This window comes from Pinus tabuliformis, chromosome 1_2, assembly GCF_031772625.1.
Source record: "Pinus tabuliformis cultivar Carrire ecotype Pingquan chromosome 1_2, CPIR1, whole genome shotgun sequence".
In the NCBI taxonomy this organism is placed as follows: domain Eukaryota; kingdom Viridiplantae; phylum Streptophyta; class Pinopsida; order Pinales; family Pinaceae; genus Pinus; species Pinus tabuliformis.
The window spans coordinates 485,303,610-485,330,594 of record NC_142298.1 but is presented as its reverse complement, the minus strand read 5'-3'; the positions used below and the strand labels follow the sequence as shown (position 1 = coordinate 485,330,594).

General features: G+C 41.1%; 1 protein-coding gene across 11 annotated transcripts in view; it reads right to left on the bottom strand.

Annotated features, from left to right (window-relative positions):
• Positions 1–26,985, bottom strand: part of LOC149206449 (polyadenylate-binding protein-interacting protein 3-like) — a 338,082-nt gene that overhangs the window by 244,506 nt on the left and 66,591 nt on the right. For all 11 annotated transcript variants that reach the window (XM_089395426.1, XM_089395431.1, XM_089395432.1 and 8 more), the window contains 2 exons: positions 15,011–15,188; positions 14,527–14,796 (listed from right to left, as the gene is read on the bottom strand). In XM_089395426.1, the coding sequence (XP_089251552.1) occupies positions 14,527–14,796; positions 15,011–15,188 (448 nt within the window). The remainder of the gene's footprint in view (positions 1–14,526; positions 14,797–15,010; positions 15,189–26,985) is intronic.

Sequence of the window (26,985 nt, the reverse complement as noted above, 5' to 3'; positions counted from 1 at the left end):
CTGGATTTTGAATGAAATCTAAAATTCTACTTTCTCCGTATGAAATCCAATGAGGCCGAAACCACTCTCAAACATCCTGAGTCATTTCATGGTAATGTTAAAAATTTAAGTAAAAGGATGAAAATGAAGATTAAGGAGAATGTCACTTTTACTTTAAGAATTTAACATTACCATGAAATTTGAATAGCATATCAATAGTACAGAGCATTTGAGTGTGTTAAATAGGTTTGGGAGGGGGAAATGGACCTTAAATAACATTTAACTAATTCATACAACACATTGGAGTCCAAACCAATCAGCAAACACCTTAAAAAATCACTAAAAAATTGTTAAATTGTTGTTTTACTAGTGTTACAGGCCACTATTTGTGACTCGGTCAAGTTAGTATGGAAACGGCCGAGTTGGCCGAGTCATGGCTGACTCGGCCGACCGGACCGTTCCAAAGGCCGTTTTAATGTTTGAGGTGCCGGCTCGGATCCACCCGGCCATTTCGGTTTCGAAACGGCTGTTTCTTAAAACCATGGATGTGGGCAGCTCTTCGCCAGGAAGAGATCAGACGACAGTCAAAGACAGGTAGCTGCAGCAAAGGGATCAAGATTCAGCAGGAGGAGCAGGATGTGGCCCTAGCATCTGAGGGAAAGTAGAAGAAGCGGAAGAAGAAAGATCTCTCCAAGATCAAGTGCTTCCACTGTGGGGAGATGGGTCATTATGCGACCCAGTGCCCAAGGAAGAAGAGTAAGGGAGAGTCTTCCGAGACTAAGGCAGCGCCAGCACAGGCAGAGAAGGAAGTTTTGACAGACGATGACTGTGCCATGAGTGCACACAGGCCACTTGAACGTAAGTTGGGAGACATCGAGCTGTAGTCAAGCGGAATACAAGCGGTGAGGGGCAGGATCCTCGAGGTACCCAGCCTCTTGGATTAGAGCTTGCTACGAGAGCCCTGAAGAGGAGTAGCAGGACTGGCTGAGTCGGGTAGAGACGGATGCGGATGGAGCGGCAGAGAGAGCTATAGTGCAGGAGTCCCGAGACAGCGCGAGGCTAGCAGGCTGCAGTAGTGCGAGAGGCACAAGAGTGTTGCACCAGTGTAGGATGGCACAAAGAGGTGTGCAACGGTGCAAGATGCAAGGAGTTGTTGCAGTAGCGCAGAGGTCAGAGAGGGAGCACTTGTCAGCGGCAGAAGGAGCTTCAGCATTAGTGGATGTCTCCAGCCCAACAGGGAGGTCAGATTGGGAGATCAGTTACTTACTTCTCAATAACTGAGTTGTAGTGTAGCAGTGGGCGGCACAATGCAACATGATGAGAGGAGGTGCAGTGCGGATGCAGTGCTGGGAGAAAGGACCAGCAACAGCATGGATGCAGAGGGAGTTGTCGTACAGATGCAGCAGTGGCAGTGGCAGAACCATGGGTAGTAGTATAGGAGGCAGCAGTGCAAAGGATGTTGGGCAGGAAGGCCTAGCATCAGCACAGGTACCGATGTCGGATGATCAGAGTAGTACTCAGTGAGGAGAATTGCTAGAACACAATCCTCGCTAAGAAGTGTTGATTTGGGGTAGCATCGGATGTGCTTTAGCCACGAAATTTGGTGGAGAGGTTGGGGCACATGAGATCTCCAATACCCATAAAGGGTTTGGGTAGATTCTAAACAGATCAGGAGATATTAAAATAATTAATATTTTTAATGGAGTCCCTAAGTCTAAACTTAGGGAAAATAAAATATTAATGTGTATTAATATGAATCTATGTTAGAATAGTCCAAAAGACATGGATCAAGCCAGATCTAATCTTAGCCGTTGATTAGGGACTTAATCTCAGTCGTTGAGATGTCAACAGGAAAAGTATAAGAGGAGGCTTGAGGGTCACTTGGAGAGCACACCAGATGATCAGTCATTCTATTCTCTAGAGCGGGGTTTGCTAAGAGAGATAGAATCAGTTATCAGGAGAGCAGTAGAGCAGCCAAAGAGAGAGATGCAGGAGCATCTAGTGCTCAGCATGGCCACGCAGAGGTAGCTAAGTGTTGCGCAGAGCACCAGAGAGGCCAGCGTAGCTGACGCAAAGGCTTAGAGAGCTGACAAAGGGCCTCCTGGGGCTGACGCAGGCCGAGATAGGCTGACGCAAGGCCAGCGTTGGGCTAGTAGAGGCTGACGCAATCCAGATTGGGTAGACGCTAGGGTTTCTAGGGCAGATTGGTGCTGAGTAGCTGCCGAAAGGATTATCTGGGGTTTCAGCCAATAGATTTGTCAGAAATTGAGAGGTATTACTGCCAAGGAAATTCTTTGTTGGGTAGGTTTCAGCACCCAGATTGTACTCTGGTATTGCTTAATAAGAAAACCCTCAGATAGTTGCACCGGTTTCCCACATTGGGTTTTTTCGGGGACATTAGTCCAAAAATAATGGTGTCATATGGTGTGTTTGTTCTTGTTTCTTTTAGTTGCTGATTTGTAATATGTTGAGCATGCACTAGTGTTTATTTTTAGTATTTACATTGTAAATAACTTGTTAAGGAAAAATAACAAGTAGGTAAGAATAAATCATATAAAGTGCATGAAGAGTTTCTAAGTAAGTAAACTTAGAAACTTCAACACATCTAACTGCTTGAGGGGCTAGAACCATCATCCTTATTCAAGATAAGCATATATAGTATATACCAAACCACGTCATAATAAGACAGTGTGAAAATTCCTTGAAATACAGCAACTAGAAATTATTCTTCTCACTGATTAATTATGCAGTTTATTTGCTATGGAAAAAAACGAATAAATCACACTACAATTTCTTCACAATAAAATTACGTTGCAGAAAATAAATATGGAACTGAAAAATAGATGCACACACATAATAAAAATGACACCGTTATTTTTGGCCAAAAGTCCCTAGAAAAACCCAACTGGGAAAACCGATGCAACAGATGAGGGTTTATTTTATTATAAGCAATAGCAAAATCTAAGTACAATATTTGGATGCCCAAACTGGCAATCCTCAGCGAAATAATCTCGCCAAAATATTAGTGAGATAATTTGTCTCACCCAACACTAACCCCAGCTCCAAAAATTTGCCCAATTGGGTTATACGAAACCCCTATGTCAGCATCTGTGTTGCGTCTACTTGCACTGCCTCTGGAACTGCTCTGATGATGTCATTCTACCAAACTCGGCATCCGGATATCATTTGCTTAGCCTTCTAGAAATTTTCCCGACCACCAGCAACTGAATCACCTTCTCTTTCAACTAAATCAAACCCCCTCTAAAGTTGCCTATGTAGGCCCCTTGCATCCTCACTATGGAATAATGAAACCCTCTTATTGTTGACTCTACGGCACTGGAAATTCATCGGTACTTGCTATCTCTACTCCCTCTTGCCTATACGTCCCTTCTGGCTTGAACTCTCTTCCTTGCTCAATCTCTGCAGCTGGATAGCTCAATCTGCCAAGGAACTCGCTCTCCTGATGTGTCTCACTTCATTGCCATCATCCTACTCTCATAATCTCTCATTAGTGAACCAACAGCCATGATTAGATCCCCATCAACGGCTAAGATCATCTCAAACTCGATCCATGTGAGTTTCTATAGCGTTCCCGACTTCTCTTAATTAATTGTTATTAATTAACCAATTTTCCTAGCTTAGACTTAGGAAAAATTTAAATGATAGTCAATTAATTTAATTAAGGTGTTTTGCAAGCTTATCTCGCGAAACCTTTTCTGGGTTTTGAAGATCTCGTGTTCTTAGCCTTTTTGACACAAATCGAGACTAGAAAACTTATCAGATGCTACAAAAAAACTAACACTCCCTCTTAGCAAGGAAGGTGTTCTACTGTCTTCTCCCACAACATCTTCCCTCACATTGTTGATGTCCAACACCTATAACATCCTGTCACTGTCCATCAAGTTATTGTGTATACTTTGATTCATCTGCTAACCCTATAGTTGAACTATCTTTGCATCTGTGTTGTTGCTAACACTGCACTGTGTCGTCCTACACTACTGCCAACTCTGCTCTATATTGCATCTGATCTCATGTTGTTGCTGCTACAACTACTGCAACTGAGAACCAATCTACAGATCCAATGTGTCCCTGTACTGGCTCTGCAACTGTTTCTTGAGTCTCTAACTGCAACTAGCATCTGCACTGTCTACTGAGTAATTGTTTGCATCCTGATTGGATTGTGCATCCCTCAATAACTAACTACAATTAGTCCCTGTAATTGTCTCTCGAGAACTGACTACGCTTCTGACACTGATCCTCCTACTACTAAAAATTATGGGCCCCCTATAGCAAGGGTAATGATCTATGAGCAAACATCTGTTCGATGTTATCCTCCTTGGCCCTGCCCAAATCTCTGCAATTATGGGAACTAAAGTTCAATGTCTCCCCACCTCTCTCCTAGAGATATAGCTACATACAAGGCAGCAAATTCATCCTCCAATCTAGAGGAGAAATCATATATTTATGCCGAAGTTGTTGTCTATGGCTCCCCCTTCTTGTCCTTCTTCTTCTTGGGCCACTGGGTACTGTAGTGACCAAATTCACCACACCTAAAGCACTTGATCTTTGACAAATCCTTCTTCTTTTCTCCTACCTTTGAGCCTTGTCCTTGACTAGGACACACCTAAAGCACTTGATCTTTAACAAATCCTTCTTCTCCTTTTCTCCTCCCTTTGAGTCGTGTCCTTGACTAGAACCTTTCTTCGCCTTCCCTTTGGTTGTAAGGGCCACGTTTTCCTCATCCTTCTCTTCTTTCGGTATCTTCTTCTTGTTGTTGTTGGTGGTCCCATTTATGAGACTAAGTCGCATCTCTTCCTAAGTGAAGTCACTCCATAAATGATCCCAACTAGGTAGAGTATCTCGCCTAGAAATAACTTGGACGAAAGTATGCCACTCCTTAGTGAAACCATTGAGAGTTGTTCTGACTAGCTCGCTATCTAATGGTTTTTCTACGACGGTTGCAAGCTCATCTCTGACATTTAGAATCCTGGAGAGATAGGATGTAACACCTTCACTCTTGTGCATTTTTGTAGCCCTCAGCTTCTCCTTCAGAAACATCTTCCAGTTCTCGGAAGTATCTTGATAAGCTTTGCGATGGCATCCTGCATTTCCTTTGTTGTATTCCTATCTGCGACATGTGGAATGACATGATCTTGTAATATTCCAAATTGAAAACTTACAACAAATAACAGAAACATGTACAAGGAACAACAACCATAAACAGATATTGCACATGCATATAAAAACACCATGAAAATAAAGCAGAGTATCTGAGCCATTTTATTAATCTCGAGAATGATGTAAGAAAAATGGAACCTGGGCTTGCTACTGCAAGCTATACAAAACCCAAGTGAGACAACTCTGATATGGAGGAAATATTCGCCCAATCTGGTACTGCGCACTAGGGAAATTACTGTTGTTGCTGCTAGAATGGGACTAAAGATTCTGCTTAGAAGACTGCCTGAATCACCTTGAATTTGCAGCCACGGACTCCACTCCTCATACCCAAAAATACTCAGAAATGGTTTTTCCCAAATCCAAGCCAAAACTAAACACACAAAGTGATGCAAATTTACTAGTTAATCAGCTATGCAACCTGCTATAAGAATGAGGATTTATGGCCCAAATATTGCCCAGAAAATTCTATAAAATTAGTCAAATCTCAATAAACCCACAAAAACCCAGAAAGAGTTTGGCCTGAATCCGTTGACCCCCGGTGACCCCCAACAAGTGTGAATTGCCCAATCTAACCAGAAAACACCCCACAATTTTGATACTATTGAATTATGCCCAATCTACCACAGGAAATTTCTCTCAGCTCCAGCGAAATTCTCCACTGAGAAATACCTCCTATCTCTAAACCTTATCTCTCTGTGCTCCACTTCTTTAAACCCTTGTCCAACACTTGGTCAAATAGCTTTTACACACCTGCCAAAAGATAGAAAATTTGACCCAGGTAATAGCCTCCAATCTAGCCCGGCAAATTGTTGTGCAAACTCTGGTCTGACAATAATAAAATTCCTTGCAAAAGCTCGGAGCCTCTAACCCAAGCGTGCTCCCACAATGTGCTCCACAAAAATACCTCTACGCTCAAGAAATGCTCACTGCTGAGTAAACTCTTGCAATGATGTCCAATGGAAGCTCTAAATTGAGCTCCCCAAAATGCCTCACTAGGGAGACACTCAAAGTTCTCCAAAATGAGGGTGGAATTCCCACTCAGAAAAACCTTGTGTTGAACGGCATGGGTTGTCTTGCCTAAGCAACTCAAGAGAACTAGTGTTAAATTGTCAAATAATCAAAAGATACCAAATGGAGGCCTCCAAGCTCTATTTATAATTGTTATCCCTCTCCCTTGGTGGTCCCCACATTCCACTAATAAAATATTACTTTGTCGCCATTCTTCATTAAAATAATAATTTCCACTTTTCTCCCACAAAATAATATTTTCTCCTTTTTTATTTAATATCACAAAAAATTGGCAAAACTCCTTAATGAATTTTGCACTCACAAAAATTGGGAAAATTACAGTCCTGCCCACCAAAAATTGCTTATGCTCGAGCAATATCCTGCTACTCCAAAAGTTCGCCTAGCCAATGCCAGGGTCCCAAATGTACCACTAAACCACTCCTCGTTGTTGAACAACCTGCCATACTAGTGATGCTCCCCATGTCAACAGAGAATCACTAGAACCCAATGGAAGATCCGAATGATCTTACCCTATAGAAACCAGCTCACCCTTGTGGGTAGTTGAACTGCCAATTCCTGTTGTACCCGGATCCCATGCTAGTCTCAGAAGGGTGCCACCATGCTGACTTGTGCCACTCTGACTATGACAGACTACCCATCATGCTCAGACTATATCCTTTCCTCCTAAAACCTAATGACGGAATATTTGTGAAGGCCAAGCTTATCTTGCCCAAGCATCACCATGATGTCAATGTTTACCCATGCACTGTCAATCTCAGTCCTGAGTAACAATAGGATAAATCTACCTCGCCATACAATGGAGGTCTCAGCGATCTCCCATGCATCACACCCAAGGTGAACTAGATCACCCTCTCCCATGATCCTGCTCATCATAGAATGGAGTGTCCTATCAATCAATTGGATCCCTGGATCTCATAGCCATACTAGAGATACACAACTCCCAAACCTCCCTGCTTGCGGTTGTGACAAACTGCTAGCTATTGGGACCCCTCTGTACCTCTTCTCTGACCCCTATATGTATCTGATAGATGGACCCCAAGTATTAAGAATTTGTCCCACGCATGCAAATCTGCCTTGCTCCTGTCAGACCACAAAGTGAAATATGTTATCCCAACTCCTGATGATGTACCTGGATACTACTTGGAGCCTAGGCATCCTCTTGCTAACGACGACAACCATCCCCTATACCTCATGCTAACATAACTCCTCGGGTTTTCCTACCGATAGTGCACCATCCAGCTCACTCACGGTCAACTCTCTAAGCCTACGCCCATCAACTCGTGCCTTGACCAAATGCCACCACTGAGAAGTCTCTCCCTGGATACTCTGTGTCCCAACTAATTGTCTCGAGTGAGCCTCTCATGTCCTACTGCTCGTGATGAAGGTATCAAGGGACAACATCCAACTCCTCTGCGCCTGCAAACAATGTAGAAGTGAGAGAGGCATGTGAGTCCCCATGGATATCATCAAATGATGCTCATCTATGTCCTCATCGATTCTAGGTGAACTGTTCCTAATGGCATGCCTGTCGTCTATATCAGGTAGTCTCCCTAGTGATAACGCTCCAAAATCCCAATGGGAAGCATCACACATCACTACATACGGCCAAGCATCCCTACGCTCCCCTGCATAAGAACATGTATCTTCGTGCCCCTTGGCACACGAATACACCCAGTTGCAAACCTCTGTGCACTGTTGGACTCCACTACCAGCACCATATCATCCTGAATCATCCAGTATCCCTCATGTGACGAAGTAGTTGTCACTCCATGTGAAACCTCGATGTGGTGTGAATCGCTCCTCCTACTCCACATTGCACGCCCGCACAACACGACACTACTCCATGCACTTTTGTGCTCCTTTGCAGAACACTAAACTCTGTGGCACGACTTTGCGCAACATTGAACACCCATGCCAACTGTCGCACCACCCTGCATCCTTGGCCATCCTACATGCATCAATGCATCCACTACTTTGCTAGTGAATCCACCATGATTTGGGCTACGCCAACTCATCTTCCTTGGTAGACTTGAGCGACCTAGCTCCTCACATGCTAACGGGAATGACACTACTGTGCCTAGCCTCAATAGCTCCTGCATCCAATATGCGAATAAGAGAGCATTATCTCCATACAATGCCTTGCCTGATGGCCTATTGATGCCACCTCCTCCAACTAGCCCCTACCAGAGTATGTTGATCATCCTACAGTTCCATGTACATGCTCCCCACAATCTTGTGTGCCCTCAACCTCATGCTCAACCTCCTCCTCAGGCTCCTGATATCTAAGTTCAAGTTTCCACCAACAATAGCGCCCCTTGGTCTCACCCTCTAACGATCCATGTCCTGTCTACTCCTTTTGAGGAGATCTAATGCCCTGATTCTGTCAACTCTCCCCACATGGTGTAGATGGTTGCACCCCCACGACCTGTGTACCTCTAGTGTCTCTACTGTAAGGATGAGGATGGATTTGATCTATCACCTTCCTCAACTAGCCCAACCTCTCATCATTCTAATGGATTCCACCCCAGAATTCCTGCATACTGAATTTTCTTTGAGCCATGGGTTGTATATGGTTTAACCCGTCACTGTGCATACATGCCCAAATCTCCCATAATCTAGTTGGCAACCCCACAGTTGGCCAAGATCATGGCTTTGATACCAGTGTAATATTCCAAATTGAAAATTTATAGCAAATAACAAAAACATGTACAAAGAACAACAACCATAAACAGATACCGCACATGCATATCAAAACACCAGGAAAATAAAGCAGAACAGTTGAGCCATTTTATAATCTCAAGAATGATGAGTACAATGAGTAAGGAAAATGGAACCTGGGCTTGCTACTGCAAACTATGAAAAACCCAAGTGAGATAACTTTGATATGGAGGAAATACTGGCCCAATCTAGTACTGCACACTACATGGGAACGTATTGTTGTTGCTACTAGAATGGGACTGAAGATTATGCTCTAAAGAATGTCTGGATCACCCTGAAATTGCAGCCACAGACTCCACTCTTCATACCCAAAAATACCCACAAAGGGTTTGACCCAACTCCAAGCCAAAACTAAACCCACAAAGTGATGCAAATTTACCACTTAATCAACAATATGCCCTACTATAAGAATGAGGATTTCGGGCCCGAATATCACCCGGAAACTTTTATAAAATTCGCCAGAGACTCCTCCCAATAAATCCAGAAAAGGTTTGGCTTGAATCCATGAACCCCCGATGACCCCCAACAAGTGTGAATTGCCTAATCTAGCCAAAAAACGCCCCACAGTTTTGATACTACTGAGTTATGCCCAAATCCACCACAGAAAATTTCTCTTAGCTCCGGCTAAATTCTCCACTGATAAATGCCTCCTAACTCCAACCCTTATCTCTCCCGGCTCCACTTCTTTAAACCCTTGTGCAACACTTGGTCAAATAGCTTCTACGCCCCTACCAAAAGATAGAAAATTGACGCAAGTAACAACCTCCAATCTAACCCGACGAATCGTTGGGAGACTTCCTTAAACCCTTGTGCAACACTTGGTCAAATAGCTTCTACGTCCCTGCCAAAAGATAGAAAAATCGACGCAAGTAACAGCCTCCAATCTAACCCGGCGAATCGTTGTCTAAACTCCAATCTGACAATAATAAAATTCCCTGCAAAAGCCCAGAGCCTCTAACCCACAATGTACTCGACAAGAATACCTCTTCGCTCAAGAAATGCCCGTTGTTGAGTAAACTCCTGCAATGATGTCCAATGGAAACTCTAAATTGAGCTCCCCAAATTGCCTAACTAGGGCGATACCGGAATTTCTCCAAAATGAGGGTGGAATTCCCGATCGGAAATTCTTTTTGCTGAACAGCACAGGTTGTCTTCGTTAAGCAGCGCAAGAGAACTAGTGTTAAATTGTCAAAGATACCAAATGGAGGCCTCCAAGCTCTATTTATAATTGCTAGTCCTCTCCCTTGGTGGTCCCTACCTTCCACTAATAAAATATTACTTTGTTGCCATTCTTCATTAAAATAATAATTTCCATTTTTCTCCCACAAAATAATAGTTTCTCCTTTTTTATTTAATATCACCAATTATGGGCAAAACTCCTTAGTGAATTTTGCACTCACAAAAATTGGGAACATTACAGATCTCGAACCCCATTAAGAATCATCCTCTAAGCTTTGGCCATCTCCTTGTTATAGTTTGCTAGTTGTTGTTGATTTGAAGGTACGGCAACAAAGTTCTTTGCATACATCTTCAAACCATGCTCATCTAGCAAGGTCATCCTGGCCTTCCAAATGCCATAGAGGCTCCATCAAGCCTATCCTGATCACGGAGTCCTGTTGTGGCCATCACAGAGAAACTCAAAACTGAGAAAATAAACCTGAAATCTATCCCTCTTCATTGCGGCCCTGCTGCTGCTACTCGCACTCCCTGAGGAATGTGCAAATATGCTTCTACTTGCCTCTGGAAATCCTTCTCCACTCAATGTCCTGCCTTCAGCTGCTCATTAAGACTAATCACTCAGCCTTCCGGATGTCCTTCCGTGAACTGGCACACGATCTGCAATCTCAACAACTCGAACTAGCTACTCTAGCAAAATCATGCGGCTAGCTGCAACTGGAATTTGTAGATTTACTCCTAAATCTAGATCTGGAAACCCTCTAAGAAAACTGAAAGTTTCCTCTTGTGTGTGCTTTCATCTTCCACCCAGCGTTGATCTGTTGCTGCAAAACCTGCTACAAATCAACTGCACCCAAATCTATTCAACGAAATCATTGATTTGCTCATCGGAACCCTCTATCTGGCAAATCCACACCTACAAATCTCTGCATCTGAGGTTGATTGAATTTTCTACTGGCTGCAAATTGAAAATCGAACTCCTGCTCTACTAATTCACTACCCTAGCTGGCCTCTGCACAGATCAAAGAAACTTTGCTCAGAATCTCCCTCTAAACTATAAAATTTCTCCTTCGCTATTGAACTTCTAGTTTATCTTCAACACCACTCTGATACCATGTGAAAATTCCTTGAAATACAACTGAACATTCTTCTTCTAACAAATTAATTATGCAGTTTATTTGCTACGGCAAACAACGAACAAATCACACTACAATGTCTTCACAATAAAATTATGCTGCAAAAAAAAAAATATGTAACTAAGAAAATAGATGCACATGTTAACTCGGCAGCTCAATGACAAATTCCAATCATGGGACTAGATTCCTCTTTTCGAGAGGACCAATTTGAATTTTGAAGCAATTGACTTGGACAAGGGAAAGCGTGTTTTTGAATTAAATCCCGCGTGCACATTTGCTTAGGTCGGCCCTAAAGCAAATTGGACACCCTAGGAAGGCTATAAATACAAGTCAAGTGATCATCATTTGGACAACAATCATTATGAAGTATTCTTCTATTCTCTCCTTTGTTTTGGATCACATAGGTCTAGGGCAGGTTCACGAAGAATTGGTTCGCATGAAGTTAAAATTGCAGGGTCTGAAGTTCGCATTTTTGTTTTAGGGTTTTGAGTCTCAACCACAGGCTTGCCACGGTGAAATCTCAGCTGCAACTAAATGCAAGCGGGCTCATCCATGCAATTGAAGCCTTTCAGTCGCACACATAACTCGTCTTCTCTGCGGCTAGAAAATAGGATTTGGTTTTCCAGTTGACCACAGTTGACCATAGAACGCGACAAGTTGACTGCAAACAATGGCAGTGGATCGAAGGCTTCTGAATCAGGGTTTAGATTATTAGCATTGTTGGGTTCATCTCTTGGATGTTGATTAGTTGATTTTGCTAGATAGTTTTATGGTTAAAGATATGGATCATTGTACTCTCTCTTTGCTGAACATTTTATGACAATCTAATGAAAAGAAGAATTTGAAAGGGTTTTCCCCGTAGTGGGTTTTGCCATGGTCTCCGACCAATCCTAGTGTCTCTATGTGTGAATACTTTTCTTCTATTGTTCCTTTAAGTTTCGTTGCATTGATAATGATATTGTTCTTTCTATATAATTGCATATGTTGTTGAATAATGTTATGATGTTGTGGGGTTAATTTAATATGTAAATGATGAAATGCAATTATCTAAAGCAAAAAACAATATAGCCCTAAGAAAAAATTAACACACAAAATAAAAATGACATCATTATTTTTGGACAAAGTCCCCAGAAAAACCCAACTGGAAAAATTGGTGCAACAAATGAGGGTTTATTTTATTATATGCAGCAGCAAAATCTAAGTACAATATCTGGCAGCCCAAACTAGCAATCCTTAGCAAAATAAACTGGCCAAAATTTGGTCTTTCGGGGCCAAAATAAATTTCTGCACCTTATAGATGTGTTTGCCATGTTTCTGGGCATATTTGGTCTTTCGGGGCTATATTTGGTGATCTGTTTATACAGATTTGTATGTGGCTCGGTCCACGTTATTGCATATGCTTCTTGCATTTTGCATCATGTAATCTCTTTTTATATGAATATATCATGCTTTTTTCTTCTGAAAAAAAAACTGGCCAAAATATTGGTGAGACAATTTATCTCACCCAACACTAATCCCACCTCCAAAAAGTGGCCCAATTGAGCTATACGAAACCCCTGCATCAGCATTTGCGCAGCCTCTACTCGCACTATCTGTGGAACTGCTCTAAAGTTGTCATTATGCCCAACTCAGCCTCCAGAAATGATTTGCTCTAATGTTGTCATTATGCCCAACAGCAGCTGAATCACCTTCTCCTTCAGCTAAATCGAACTCCCTCTGAAATTGCTTGTGCAGCCTCACTGAGGAATAATGTGGCCCTCTTGCTGTTCACTCTCCGGCACTGGAAATTCACTGAAACTTGCTATCTTTTCTCCCCCTTGCCTTTGTGTCCCTTTTGGCTTGAACTCTTCTTCCCTGCTCAATCTCTGCAACTAGATAGCTCAATCTGCCAAGGAACTCGCTCTCCTGATGTGTCTCACTTCATCCCCATTGTCCTTCTCTTATAATCTCTGATTGGTGAACCAACAGCCATGATTAGATCCTTATTAACGACTCAATCCATGTGAGTTTCTAGAGAATTATCACTTTTCCTTAATTAATTGCTATAAATTAACAAGTTTTCCTAAGTTAGACTTAGGAAAAATTTAAATGATGGCTAATTAATTTAATTAAGGCCTTTCACAAGCTTATCTTGTGAAACTTTTTCCAGGTTTTGAAGATCTCATGATTTTAGCCTCTCTGACACAAATCGGTACTAGAACACACGTCCGATGCTACAAAAGCCTAACAGATAGTATGCTCCACAGCCATCCATAAGTGCAATAAAGGGGTGATCAACAAGGCAAGTACATGTGAGAAGACCACCAAGTAGCAAGCACAATCGTCCAAGGAAGGAGAAGTAAGACTCCCCCAAGCTAAAGACCTCCAAGGAACCAGCAGCAAATCTCCACCAATGTGATAAAAAACACGAAGTGGAACCTCATACAGTATGAGGTGTAACACATAGTATCCAAACATGGAATGGGGTCAATCAACAGATGGATTATTGGAGAAATCAGTGGGCTGATTGATAGAGCAGTGGTGGAGTGTCCAGTGGGTGTGTATACTAATCATGGGAGTTATAAATTTACAAATACGTTATGATAAATTGCTATTTAGCACTTGTCACCTACTATTATTCTCACCATAAAAGTTTTAATGGACTTAACCAATATTAACGAAAGTAAGCACAGTAAAATAGATACTTACCGAAATACAGAATGACAATCTCATATCAAAATATTTATAATCAAGCTTTTATCATTTGTCATTATGTTATGATTACTTTTTAGTTGAGGTCCCTTTATATTACATACTTTGAAGATGAACATATTACAGATTACAAAATGAGAATAACCCGTTTCAAAAAAAAAAAAAAAATTATAGTTTTCACCACCAACATAAAGAAAGGCCCTAACTATAGAGCTTGACAGCAGATGCAATGCTGCACTAAGACACACATAATAACTATAGAGCTTGACAGCAGATGCAATGCTGCACTAAGACACTCATAATCCTTCAATAATTTCAACTGCCTTTGTTTGAACTCTTGTTGCAATCAATCTTAATACTGTCAACCACACTGGTAGACCTCCTTATAACAGTAACCATCCATAAACATAAAATGCTAACTTCCAGGAGTGTGCATATTCATTCCTATATTTCCAAATGCCACAATAAGCAAAAGTCTTTAATTTCAAACCCAATATTCTAATAATGCCTACTTGAGATAGTTGTATATATTCTAGCTAAGATTGGCAGGCTGTTTTGTAGGTAGGTGGATTCATTCTTATTTTTAGAATTCCTAGCATAGTAAGAAAATGAAACATACCTTTGCAGAATCTGCCGATGATACGTACGTATGATTAGAATTCTTTTCAGATCTAGTTATATCAGGAATGCACCCATTGTTGTCTTTACAAACAATAGGTGCAACTCCATTGTAGGAAAAATTACTGCTAAATGTTTCGTCATTGTGGTTGTCAATGCATGTGTCTTCATCATCTTCTCCTACATCATCACCCAATTCTCTAAGCACAGATGAAAACCTACTTTCCTCATCCAATGAGTCTAACTCATTAGGAACGTGAATGCCTCTTTCCTATACAGCACAAATATATAAAAAAATGTTAAAATAAGGAACAGATTATCTGCAGTATCATAACATCAGAATTAAAAAGAAAAGAACAATACAGAAACAAACAGATTACAGAACCTTCGGTTATGATTTGTGTATAAAACAAGAAATGTTGATAGTAATCCATGTAAAATGACACAAGCACCAACACTAATCATGGATTTGAATTGAAGTTTACCTCTGCTAAATGAAAGTTCCTGGTCACCTGTCCTTCAATTTCTCTGGCAATTCTATATGCCTCTTTCTCCAGGTCCTTCGTCTGTGGCCCTCTTTCAAGTTTTGTAGTGTAAAGCTCTTCATCATATGTGCTTTTGACACCAAAGAGAGTCTTGTTTGTTTCGAATTGGTCCCAATTCCTGTATCAGATATTGACATGAATCCTCAGAATGCAGCCGCAAACCAGGAGCATTAATGCTATACTTATCATCAGAAATGTGTGGCTATTTACAGTCATGAGCAACAAGTGGTTCACTTCTCTAAAGAACATTTGGTCTAAATAAATGAAAGTCCAGTTCAAGCATGTGAAGGGTGGTTCTTGCAGTGACAAATAATAGATTAAAATTTATATCCAAATTTCTATTTTCTATTTTCTCACAGTGACTCTACTTGTCAACTACAGAAAAACAATGCTTTCCTTTCCTAGTTATCGCATTTGCTTGAAACAAGAGAAATTTGTGGATCATATTTATCACCGTATAGTTAAATTCTTTCTCATTTAGAAATCTAAGATTATGACATCTAGGGTAAAGAAGAATATCCTCTTGAAAATATTCATTCATAGTATTATAGCCTGGAATAGCATCACAACTGCTATTCTCCATACCATCAAAATCTTGATGACCGCTACACACCTGTATGGAGATGGGAATGCTAAGAGAAATTGCGCTGCAATGCTCTCTTGCTGCCATTTACTGGCTGCACATAATAAATTGTATCAGACCTCAGTTTGTATATGTGCCTTTTTTACAAATTTTTTGAAGAAATTCTGAGAAATCCTCTATCTACTAAGATATGAGCCTCAACACCATTTATCAACCTTCTAATGAAAAATTATTTAAGTATGCTTGAATTTACAAAAGGGATTCTGAGTCTTGACCAACAATTTTGAGGGATTGAGGGATTTCTTTCTTAGATGAGTCTTGACCAACATTTTTTAGGGATTGAGGGATTTCTTTCTTAGATGTTTTTTCTTTAAAAACTACAGCTACCTTCTTTTGACTTCTCTGACTTTTTGGATCTTTCAGTCCTTGATCAAGTTGAGGACCATTAGGACCTCTAACACCTCTAGGATAATCCTTCTCGTAATGATTAACTCCACAGTTAAAAGCAATGTTCCACAAGGATGCATCACCCGGGGTTGGTGACACGACCCCCTCCCATGTTTTAGGGAGCAGGGGACCTTGGGAAATGTTTCCCCACCCCCCTTAGGAAATGCAGGGAAACACATGGGGAAACATGTCCCCTGTGTGAGGAGCATGTTTCCCAAAAGGGAGAGTGCTAAGGGGCATCTAGGCACCCCCTAACCCACCCTTTAGTTTTCTGTCTAACAACCTTTTAAGACAAAACAAAGATATGAGGTTAAGCATTGAGGAGTTTGTGACCTTGGTAATTAATGGTATTACAAAATTCTTGAAGTAAAAATCGACATTCTGCTTTATCTTACCTTTCCTACCAAAAGGTAAGAAGTAATGTCCAAAATATAAATTTTGTTGAAAACTGCTTCCGAAAATTATGCCATCAATTTAAATAACAATTTGCACAAATTCAACCATCAATTTAATGGCAAAACTGGAAAATACAATCTGAAACTCAGCTCGGATACCACTGTAATGTCCTGTTTAGATTTTGCTGTTAAATTTAAGAAAATTCTCTTCAGGAAAATATGTCAAGAATTCTATTCAACAATACCATGAAAATGCACCAAGAAATTTCTGGCAGATAACATATAAACCCAAAAATAAAGAGTGCTGCTACTACGGAAAATTAATAAATATTGCAAATACACGTAGAACACGGAATATGTGCAACAAACTCAACTTTACTTGTAATGATATAAAATATGAAAATACAATAGTTGGAAGTAGCTGAGACAATGATGGTGACCAAATAATCTACGGCAATACTGAACCTGGCCTCCAACATGGCAACTAGAAACTAACACCCAAATTGAGAATCTGAATGATCTTCACCCCAATCTTCAGATCTGTTGTAGGTCTGATCTCCAATAACATTGTTGAAGCTCCGAGAGATTTCTGGGTGAAATCTCCTCAATGGTGGGTTGGGTTTTTGTCCAACTCACAAGAAATGGAAACCCAAAGGTTTTCGTCCTGGGAAACTCGTTCTCAAACCTCTATATAAGAAAAATACTCAACTCCAAGATGTTCCCAATGATCTCCTCCTCATTTTAAAGACTCCAAAGATAGATCCCCAAGCCTCTAGGAGCATCTTATTTTATTATTTTATTATTGATCTAGAAGCTCCTCCCTTGACTTTAACTTAAGTGACTTTTTAATTTTATTTTAAGTCAATTTGGTTTTTTTCCTCCAATTAATTATTTTCCCTTTTTATTTTTAATTAATTAAGTGACTAATTAAAGTCAATTTTAATCCAAGAAAATGGTAAATCACCCACCATACTCTCTCTGGCCACAGGGAGCAACTCTTCTTCATCCCATCTTGTAGATCTCCTCTTTCCAATTCCAACGAGCTATTACACTGAGGCATTCCATCAAATATTCCTCCACGAATGCCACCTCAAGCGCTATTAATTAAATCATGCCTAATAATCACTTTGTTTAATGAAAGTTGTCGTTATGAGTAATGTTCCAAACTAAGGAAAATAGTGCTATGCAAAGAAAATAATAAAAACACCACCATAAAATTGAAACATATAGTGCACACACATAAGAAGTCCAAGCATATCCAACCGCTGAGCCATTTTATTATAATCTGGGTGAAAAGTACAATAATGTGGAATTGGTGCACCTGGGCTTGCCTCAATGGCAAGCGTGATCAAACCCAGGTGGTAATATGTCAAGCCCAGATGGCACAATAATTGCTACAATTATGCCCTGCACTCCCCCTGTTAAACTATGTTGTCTGCTACAATGATGCCCTGCGTTGCCCTTGTGAAACTATGGGTTGTGGAACTTCGGATATCAGATGCATGGGACGGGCCTAAGCCACCACACCCAGACATTCAGGCCATTCTAGACAGGTACCCAGCAATATGCAGGGACATTCCACTGGGACGACCACCTAATAGGGGCTTTGAGCACACCATTGAGTTAGAGGAGGGTGTACACACAGTGATCTCCACACCATACCGGTAGCCCAAGGCTTATCAAGATAAGATCAAGAACGTGATACAAGAGTTGCTCGCCTTGGGACACATCCAGCCTAGCTCTAGTCCCTTCACCTCATCAGTGGTACTAGTGAAGAAGGACGCGGCACTCCGTATGTGCATAGACTACAAGGCCCTGAACAAGAAGACCCTGAAGAACCGATACCCGATACCACGTATAGATGCTTTGATGGATGATCTTAGAGGAGCCAAGTACTTCTCTAAGATAGATTTGTGATCGATGTATCATCAGATTCAAGCGAGGGAGCAGGATATCCCAAAGACGATCTTCAGGTGTCATTACAGCCACTTTGAGTTCTTGGTGATGCCCTTCAGGCTAACTAATGCACCTACCACTTTCCAGTCCTGTATGAACCATGTGTTCCGCAAACAGTTATGCAGGCACGTTTTGGTCTTCTTCGACGATATTTTGATCTATAGCAGGATAGGGGAAGAGCACCTCTAGCACTTGGAGGTGTTGCGCATCCTAGAGGAGCAACAACTATATGCCAAGATATCCAAATGTGAGTTTGGACTTACAAAGATGTTGTATCTTGGCCACATTATTGGTGAGGATGGGGTACGAGTTCACCAAGAGAAGATCAGGGTCATCCTAGATTGGCCTACACCCACGAATGTGACAGAGTCGCGGGGATTCCTGGGTATTTGCAACTACTATAGGAAGTTTGTGTTAGGGTTCTCACAGTTGGCAGCTCCCTTGACCGATTGGACAAAGAAGTGCAGGGCAAGGATTGCATCTGCGTGGTGGTCAATAGATTGACCAAGTTCACCCACTTCTTTGCCATCTTCGCTCGGTAATCAGCCTCGCAGGTAGCAAAGTTATTTTTGAAAGAGGTGTTCAGGCTACATGGTCTTCCAAAGACATTGTCAGTGACCGGGATAGCCGATTTATGGGCAAGTTCTGGCAAGTGTTGTTCCGACTTGTGGGTACTAAGTTCACTCCCAGTACTAGCTACCACCCTCAGACCAATGGGCAGATGGAGATCGTGAACAAGTGGCTAGCAGCTCCCTTGACCGATTTGACGAAGAAGTGCGGGGAAAGGATGGCATCTATGTGGTGGTCAATAGATTGGCCAAGTTCGCCCACTTCTTTGCCATCTCCGCTCAGTACTCAGCCTCGCAAGTAGCAGAGTTATTTTTCAAAGAGGTGTTCAAGCTACATGGTCTTCCACAGACCATTGTCAATGACCGGTATAGCTGATTTATGGGCAAGTTCTGGCAAGTGTTGTTCCGACTTGTGGGTACTAAGCTCACTCCCAGTACTAGCTACCACCCGTAGACCAGCGGGCAGACAGAGATCGTGAACAAGTGGCTAGAGGGCTACTTGCATAACTATGTGACTGGTCAGCAGCGTGCATGGATACGGTGGTTGCATCTTGGCAAGTATTGCTACAACACTACCTACCACATGTCCATAGGTATGTCTCCATTCTGAGCTTTGTATGGTTATGATGCAGTGAAATTTGTTGACATGATTTTTGGAGACAACAGGGCCCCTGGGGCCAAAGATTGGATACAGGAGAGTGAAGATATCCTTAGAGCTCTCAAGGATAACCTGTAGACTACGCAAAACCAACAAAAATTGTATGCAGACAAGGGCAGAATAGAGAGACAGTTTGAGGTTGGAGATTTAGTCTTTTTGAGACTCCAGCCATACCAACAGACCACTCTCAAGCAGAAGGGGGTGGAGAAGCTTAAGCCCCATTTTTATAAACTTTACCGGGTCACCGAGCAAGTTGGGGAGGTAGCGTATGAGTCGGAGCTGCCCCCAGGGAGCAAGGTCCACAATGTGTTTCATGTATCTTCCCTAAAAAAGGTGTTGGCGCAGCAAGTAAGAGCAGTTACAAAGTTGCCCCCCTTGGATGATTAGGGGCACTTGGTCTTGGATCCAGAGGCCATTTCAGATACCAAGGAGAGGAGACTGAGGAGCAGAGTTATCAAGAAGTTTCTGATCAAGTGGAAGAACCTGCCCAATGAGGATGCCACAAGGAAGGGTGAGCAAGTTTTGCAGCATCCAGTGCTACGGTTGCTTGAGGAAAAGCAACAATTGGGATGGGAGGACTGTGATGTCCCCTCTAATTAAAATCAGCAAGCAGCACCACCATTTTTGCAATTTTGATTAAGTGAACACCAATTTTGGCCCACAACTTAGGAAAGTGGATAAATCAAAAGAAGAATTAGTTTTGGGTAAAGAGAGAGACCCAGTTTAGAGAAAAAGGGAAAATCATAGAGCTAGCAGAAGGTGGAGAGAGAAGGAGGGAAAAGGAAATTTGTTGGGTGGAGCCCACAAGGCAAGAGAGGGGCAAAAATTATAAATGGGAGGTGGAGCACTCATTTTGGGGCTTTTGCTCATTTGATATCTAAATTATTGTTTGCTCAAGCTGTTTAGCTGGGGTCAACAGAGTGTTGTTCAGCACACGAGATTTCCGAGGGGAGATCTCAACTCTTACTTCGGTGGACTTCGAGTGCAACCCTAGGGGAGACTTTGCTAAATTCTTGGAGTTGTTCTGGAAGATTTCCATAGGGAGATTCGAGTTGTTGAGGAGCAAGTTGGGCGCAGTAAGGGACCACGCACTCTTTGGGGAGTGAGTTTCATGATAGAGGCGGTTCCAGAATTTAGGGAAACATTCTCTTGGCATCTAGCAGCATTTTGCAGTGGTTTGGTGGGCAAGCTGAGTGGCCTTTCCTTCAGACCGAATTTGTTCTTTCTAGGACAGCGTAGGGATGATTTGACTGGGCCTGCGCAGTCATTAGATTGGTTACAAGTACAAGTTGAAACTCTAAGATTGATGAATCATGAGACTTGATATGTTGTATGTTACTAACTTGTGGATGTGGTTGATGAAGATTATAACTTCTAGATGATTCATGTTATATGGTTCAATCCACGTTTTTATGTTTTTTATATCTAATTCATCATTCGACATGTTTTTCTTGACATATATGCATCAAAATATATAAAAATATATATTATATAAAAATTTGCTCTCAAACCAGGATCTTTTGAAAATGTCACTCCCCGCTCCCGCTCTCAAGTAAGCTTGGGTGATTCTTTCTCGAGGTGGGCAGCGAAACAAATTCTATATTCTTTGCCATAAAACAGGCTCTCGTTGACAGAAGCTATGTATTTCAACAAATTGCTGGCTACACACAATACTCTCCATCAGCATGGGGAAGATCTGAGCGCATTGCGCAAAGAATTGGAAGGAATACTCAAGCATCTCTCAGCAGTTGAAGGCTCAGCGGGTTTTGGCGGAAAGGTTTGGCTATCAGTTTCACCTACATCTGAAGCACAGGGTTGATGTGTTGGAAGCTGTGGCCTCAAAACTCCTTAATTCTGGTCTGGATAACTGTCTGTGAATTGTCTCTGGGCCCTTGGGTCTCATGAATGGTGCTCCTTTCTCTTCTACTTTGAACAAACAGCCACCTGTGGAGAATATAAATGCCTCCCAGCCTCCATCAACTCTTCTGTCTCCAACACTTAAGTAACAGGCTTTAAGAATATGCAAGGTTTTAACTTTTCACAAATTTTGTAATAGAGCTTATTTTCTGAATAGTCTTTTCTCTGCTGGTTCTGGGTTTCAATATGTAATCCTGAGAAAATCTGGGGACTTTAGAAGCATGAATGTTCTGAATATCCAATATCAGAAGCAATCAGACTTTGAATGACATCACATCTATGTAATTCTGGCTGTGTGCTCTAGTGACAGCGCTTTTATAAATAAATAAAATTTCCAGTTTTTGTTAAAAAAAACCCTCATAAATACTCAACTAAAATGACATTAAACTTTTATTATCATCCAAAGACAACCCAAACAAGATCTATGAGACATCATCAAAAACAGAGTACATAAAATGTACATTGTATAAATCTCTATATAGTTGTATAAGATAAACAAAATGTAAATACAAAAGAAATATCTCTCAAATTACATTGTAAATCAATAAATATAATAAACTATTCTTCAGCCTACGTCAGAAAAAAAAAAAAAAAAAGTTTTCTTTCGATATTCTAGTAATTCCTTGAGATATCTTCCTACATACTTCAAGAAAATTCTGCAATGCATTCAGTTCCCAGGGCTAAAACTGATATATTGAGTAATCAAGCCTGATTTGGTCATATATCTGATAAAATATAACAGCATGTGGTTTCATCTTCAGTCACTTGTTCCTCGCGTAGGGGACATCTGGATTCTCCCCTTGGGAATGTTTCTTTTTGTCATGTACAAAAAGAATCATGGCATCATAAAAAGGATTTTATGCACTTATTATCATCTAAAGGATTTTGTATGTCAACCTTGTTAACCTGCAGAAGGTCAAGCATTCTTTTCATGCCCTACTTCAAAAGTGAAATCTGATATGTGCAAGTTACCCTATGACTTGTATTAACATGTCACATTCCAGCCTCTGTGAGGCTGTTTTGTTAAATCTAGTACAGGTAGAGTTCATAGTCATACCATTAAAGTTCCTAACTTCTCATAAACTGAACTGTATAATAAATACATCCAATTCCATGAATTTCTAAAGTGTGCACTGTTAGTGTTTGTAGCTTAGGTAGTTTGTATGAGGGTGTCTACTTATGGAAATCGTCATTAAATGTATCCTATGATTTTTCTAGAAGTTCACTTTGTTAATGAATTAATTAAGTGAACGCCTTTTTAATAAAGTGATTAAAATGGGTCACTTAGTTATCTAATTAAAAGAGAGTCATTGATCTCTTAGTTAGATCTCAACTGTTGAAGATTAGGTTTTTGGTTCATGTTAAAGTTATAAAAGAAAGAAAGGACAAAGACAGAGCAAATTCATGTCACAAGTCACATCAGTGAAGGAGAAAATCAGAAATCTGATTTTCAGCCATTGGTGAGGACTATCAACAGTAGTTCAGCAAAGAGAAGGCAGCCAGTGAGCAGCAAGAAGAGCAGTTGTACAGCCCAGTAGAGCATGCCGTACAGTCAGCCCTACAGATTTTAGAACAGGCAATATGGATCCCTTACTACCGTACAGATTGCATAGCAGGCTGCTTCAATTTTTGTGCCTACTGAAATTTTCAGGTTTGCTACTCGTTTGATTAATTTCTCAAAGTCATTTTCCCCTGTAAGAGAGATCTTGTAAGTTCTGAAGATATTTTTAAATAATGAACTGATCTAGAAAAGCAGAAATAATTGTGCAATGCGTGTGATCGTTTTTTCTCGTTTTCCGCTGCATGCAAGAGTTAATAATTCCAGCAAGTAACTAGATCTGATCTGTTTGCTTAGATCACTAGTTTTAGGATGATTTAACATGGTATCAGAGCAACAGCGCTGAGAGAAAAACAGATCTATTATTTTCAGGTTACTTCAGCAAGCTTGAGAGATAAAGCTCAGGATAGCCATGTTAGTAACCAACTAGAAAGTTGAGGATCGATTTGATGGGGTTTCTAATTTCTTGCCATGGAAGGAAAGAATCTCAGCGATCTTAAATGAGCAAGAGTTGTGAGAAGTCATGTCCAACCCTCCTCTGGCTCCAACGCAAAACTTAGGGAGCACGCAAACACCAACAGTAGTAGACCTTGCAATGTAAACAACATGGTATTAGGGAGCACACAAACACCAACAGTAGTACTCCATTCATCTCTTTATCACATTCCACCACTCTTTGAAGGATGTACCTTGGACATACTATCCCCTTTAAAGGTAGACTGTTAGTTTTTGGTAGCATCAGAAGTGCTCTAGCCTTCAAAATTGGTGGAGAGGCGAAGGCACATGAGTTCTAAAGAACCCAAAAACAGTTTGGTGAAATTCCACCCAAATTGTATTTGATTAAAATAATTAATATTTTTAATGGAGTTCCTAAGTCTAAACTTAGGAAAATTAAAATATTAATGGGTATTAATCAAAATAAGGGTGAGAATGATCTAGAAAGCGGATCAAATCATGTTTTAATCTTAACCGTTGATTAGAGGCTTAAACTCGGCCATTGAAGACTCAACAAGAAAAGTATAAAATGGAGGCTTGGCGTTCATTTGGAAACACACACACAGAGATTGAAGAAATCGATTTTCTGAGATGAGAAGTTCTCAGTAGGAAAATTGATTGGGGAGATCTCGCAGCAGAGGGGTAGTGAGAATCCGGAAAAAGGACTTTCCAGAGAATACTGACATAGAGACGGAGGGAGCTTGTAGAGATGCAGCGTAGTAGCCGGGAAACGCTTACACTAGGCAAGTCTAGGCCCATGCAGTCCTAACGGAGAGCCAGAAGGACCGGCGCAAAGCAGAAAAGTTGCCTATCACACAGAATCCAAAACTGTCGAAACAGTCGAAACTACCGGGAACTCCCAAAACAGTTGGAACTACCAAGAACTGCCAGAACAGCCGGAACTGCTGGGAACTGTCAGAATAGCTGAGAGAGCTGACGCAGAGGGCAAAAGAGGTGACGCAGAGCCAACGCAAAAATAGTCGGGGTTAGCCAATCTTGTGCCGGATCATTGTGAATTCTGCCGGGTGAAGTGAGATAAAACTCACTCAGATTTTCCACCAGTATTTTCTCTGTAAAGGATTGCTAGAGGAGCATCCTAGATCTGTATTCAGATAATTCTCCTGCATAATAATAAACCCTCAGAACAGCTACATCGGTTTTCCTACATTGGGTTTTTCCGAGGACTATTGTGTCCTATGTATCTTGTTCTTTGCTCTGTTTTCTGTTTCATGAGATCAGTTATTTAATTAGTGTAGACTGCAGAAGTAATTTGCTTCAGTATTCAGAAGAATAACTTGGTTAATATATATTAAAAATCAAGTAGGTGAAGTAGATTTAGATCAAGGTTGCACGAAACGGGGAAACGGGTACGAGTTTCCGAAACGGGAAGCGATACGAAACGCGACCTCCCCAAATTTTGGAAACGGGGAAACGCGAATATATATATATATATATATATATATTAGGACATTTAAGAAATATGTGCAATCATAAAGCATATATGGTACATTCTAATTTATTACATTATGATAAAACTGTCAATTGTCAATGCATAAACTATAAGTATCTAAATTTGCATCACATTTACTCATGAATAATCACATAATGAAAATAGAAATATCCAAAATCAGCCACGAGAAATTTCTAATTTCTTGTCTCGTGCTTGATTGGGAGTCTCCTCCTACATAGTCGAACAACCTTAATGCTCTTGATTAAATATAAGTTTCATACCCTAGTACCCTACATTCTCTTGATTATTGGGAGTCTCCCTTGCATATAGGGCTTGGTTCTCTTGATTAAATACAAGTTCCATACCCTAGTACATGATAAGATCCAATGGAAACATTGCAATCCCCCCAATCCTGAAATCCTGAAAAACAGATAAGTCTGCTGGATTTTGAGTGAGATCTAAAATTCTACTTTCTCCATATGAAATCCAATGAGGGCGAAACCACTCTCAAACATCCTGAGTCATTTCATGGTAATGTTAAAAATTTAAGTAAAAGGATGAAAATGAAAAATAAAGGAGAATATCACTTTTACTTTAAGAATTTAACATTACCATGAACTGCATATCAACACTAGGGCAAAAGTTCACTTTTATAACTTTAGACAGGCATTTGGAAGCAACTAGAAGTCACTAGGCTAACGTAAGAATAGATTAGAAAACAAATAAAATAAAACACAAGTAAATGCTGAAACGTGGGTCGTACGGCCCTGAAACGCATTTCAGGCCGTACTGGCCACGTTTCAGTTTCGTGAAACGTGGCAGTACGGCCTGAAACGCGTTTCAGGGCCGTACCAAACGCGTTTCAGCGTTTCGTACCCGTTTCCGTACGGAAACGCCCTTCTGCCCCACGTTTCCTGCAACATAGATTTAGATTTGCTGCAGTAGGGGTTCCTTCGAGTATAGGAATTTTCTCATGGTATCAGAGCAATGATTTTGAAACAAGAAGAGCAGATCCAGTGCTGAGTAGTGAGGCTGAAAGCTGCACTTGATAGTAATTTGAATCCCCTTGAAAGGATTGCACAGTCCTTGTTGGGAAGTAGATCCAAGGAAATATCTCTCTGAGTGAGACAACAAAGAGGTACAATTTCCAGTTTGTGAGTTTGCAAAGGCAGAGGGAGTGACGCAGAGCCTCAGTGCAATGCTTGAAGGGCGCAGCTTCTGCTGAAGCAGAAATCCGCTAGAAAAGAACGAAGACACGTAGAAGGGAAATTTTCTCCTCAGAGAACTTTCTGCCAAAAAGTTCGAATTCCTCAATTACTGAGCAGTTGAGCAGTGCTAACCAGTGACAAGAGGAGTCAGTTCAACAGTTGGGTGAGATGGCATCGCATGGGCTCAAAGATCAGGACAGGTTGGACAGAGCCTCTGACTATGTCATATGGAAGACCAGAATCTTAGTTGTTCTGGAGGAATATGATCTTGAGGCCTACGTCAAAAGTGTTGTTGTTGTTCCTGCCGACAACGATCAAAAGAAGAAATACAAGGTCAAGCAGGGGAAGGCGAAGAGGTTCATTCTCGATGGAGTTCGAGATCATGTAGTCTCACACTTGCACGACAAGGATACAGCACGGGAGATGTGGGAAGCCTTGTCATCTCTGTATGAAGGCTCTTCCGAACAGTGGAAGATGTATTTCGAGTAGAAGTTGCAGCGAACTTTGATGTAGAAAGGAGGAGGGGTGAACCTCTATCTTCAGCGTCTTCAAGACACTAAAGACCAACTTGGTGCAGTGGGGTCTACTCCTCAACTAACCGCGATGGTGAGGTAGCCCTAAATGGAGCCTCAGATGAATGGCAAGTTTTCATCCAAAGCATATTGGGCAGATAAAACTA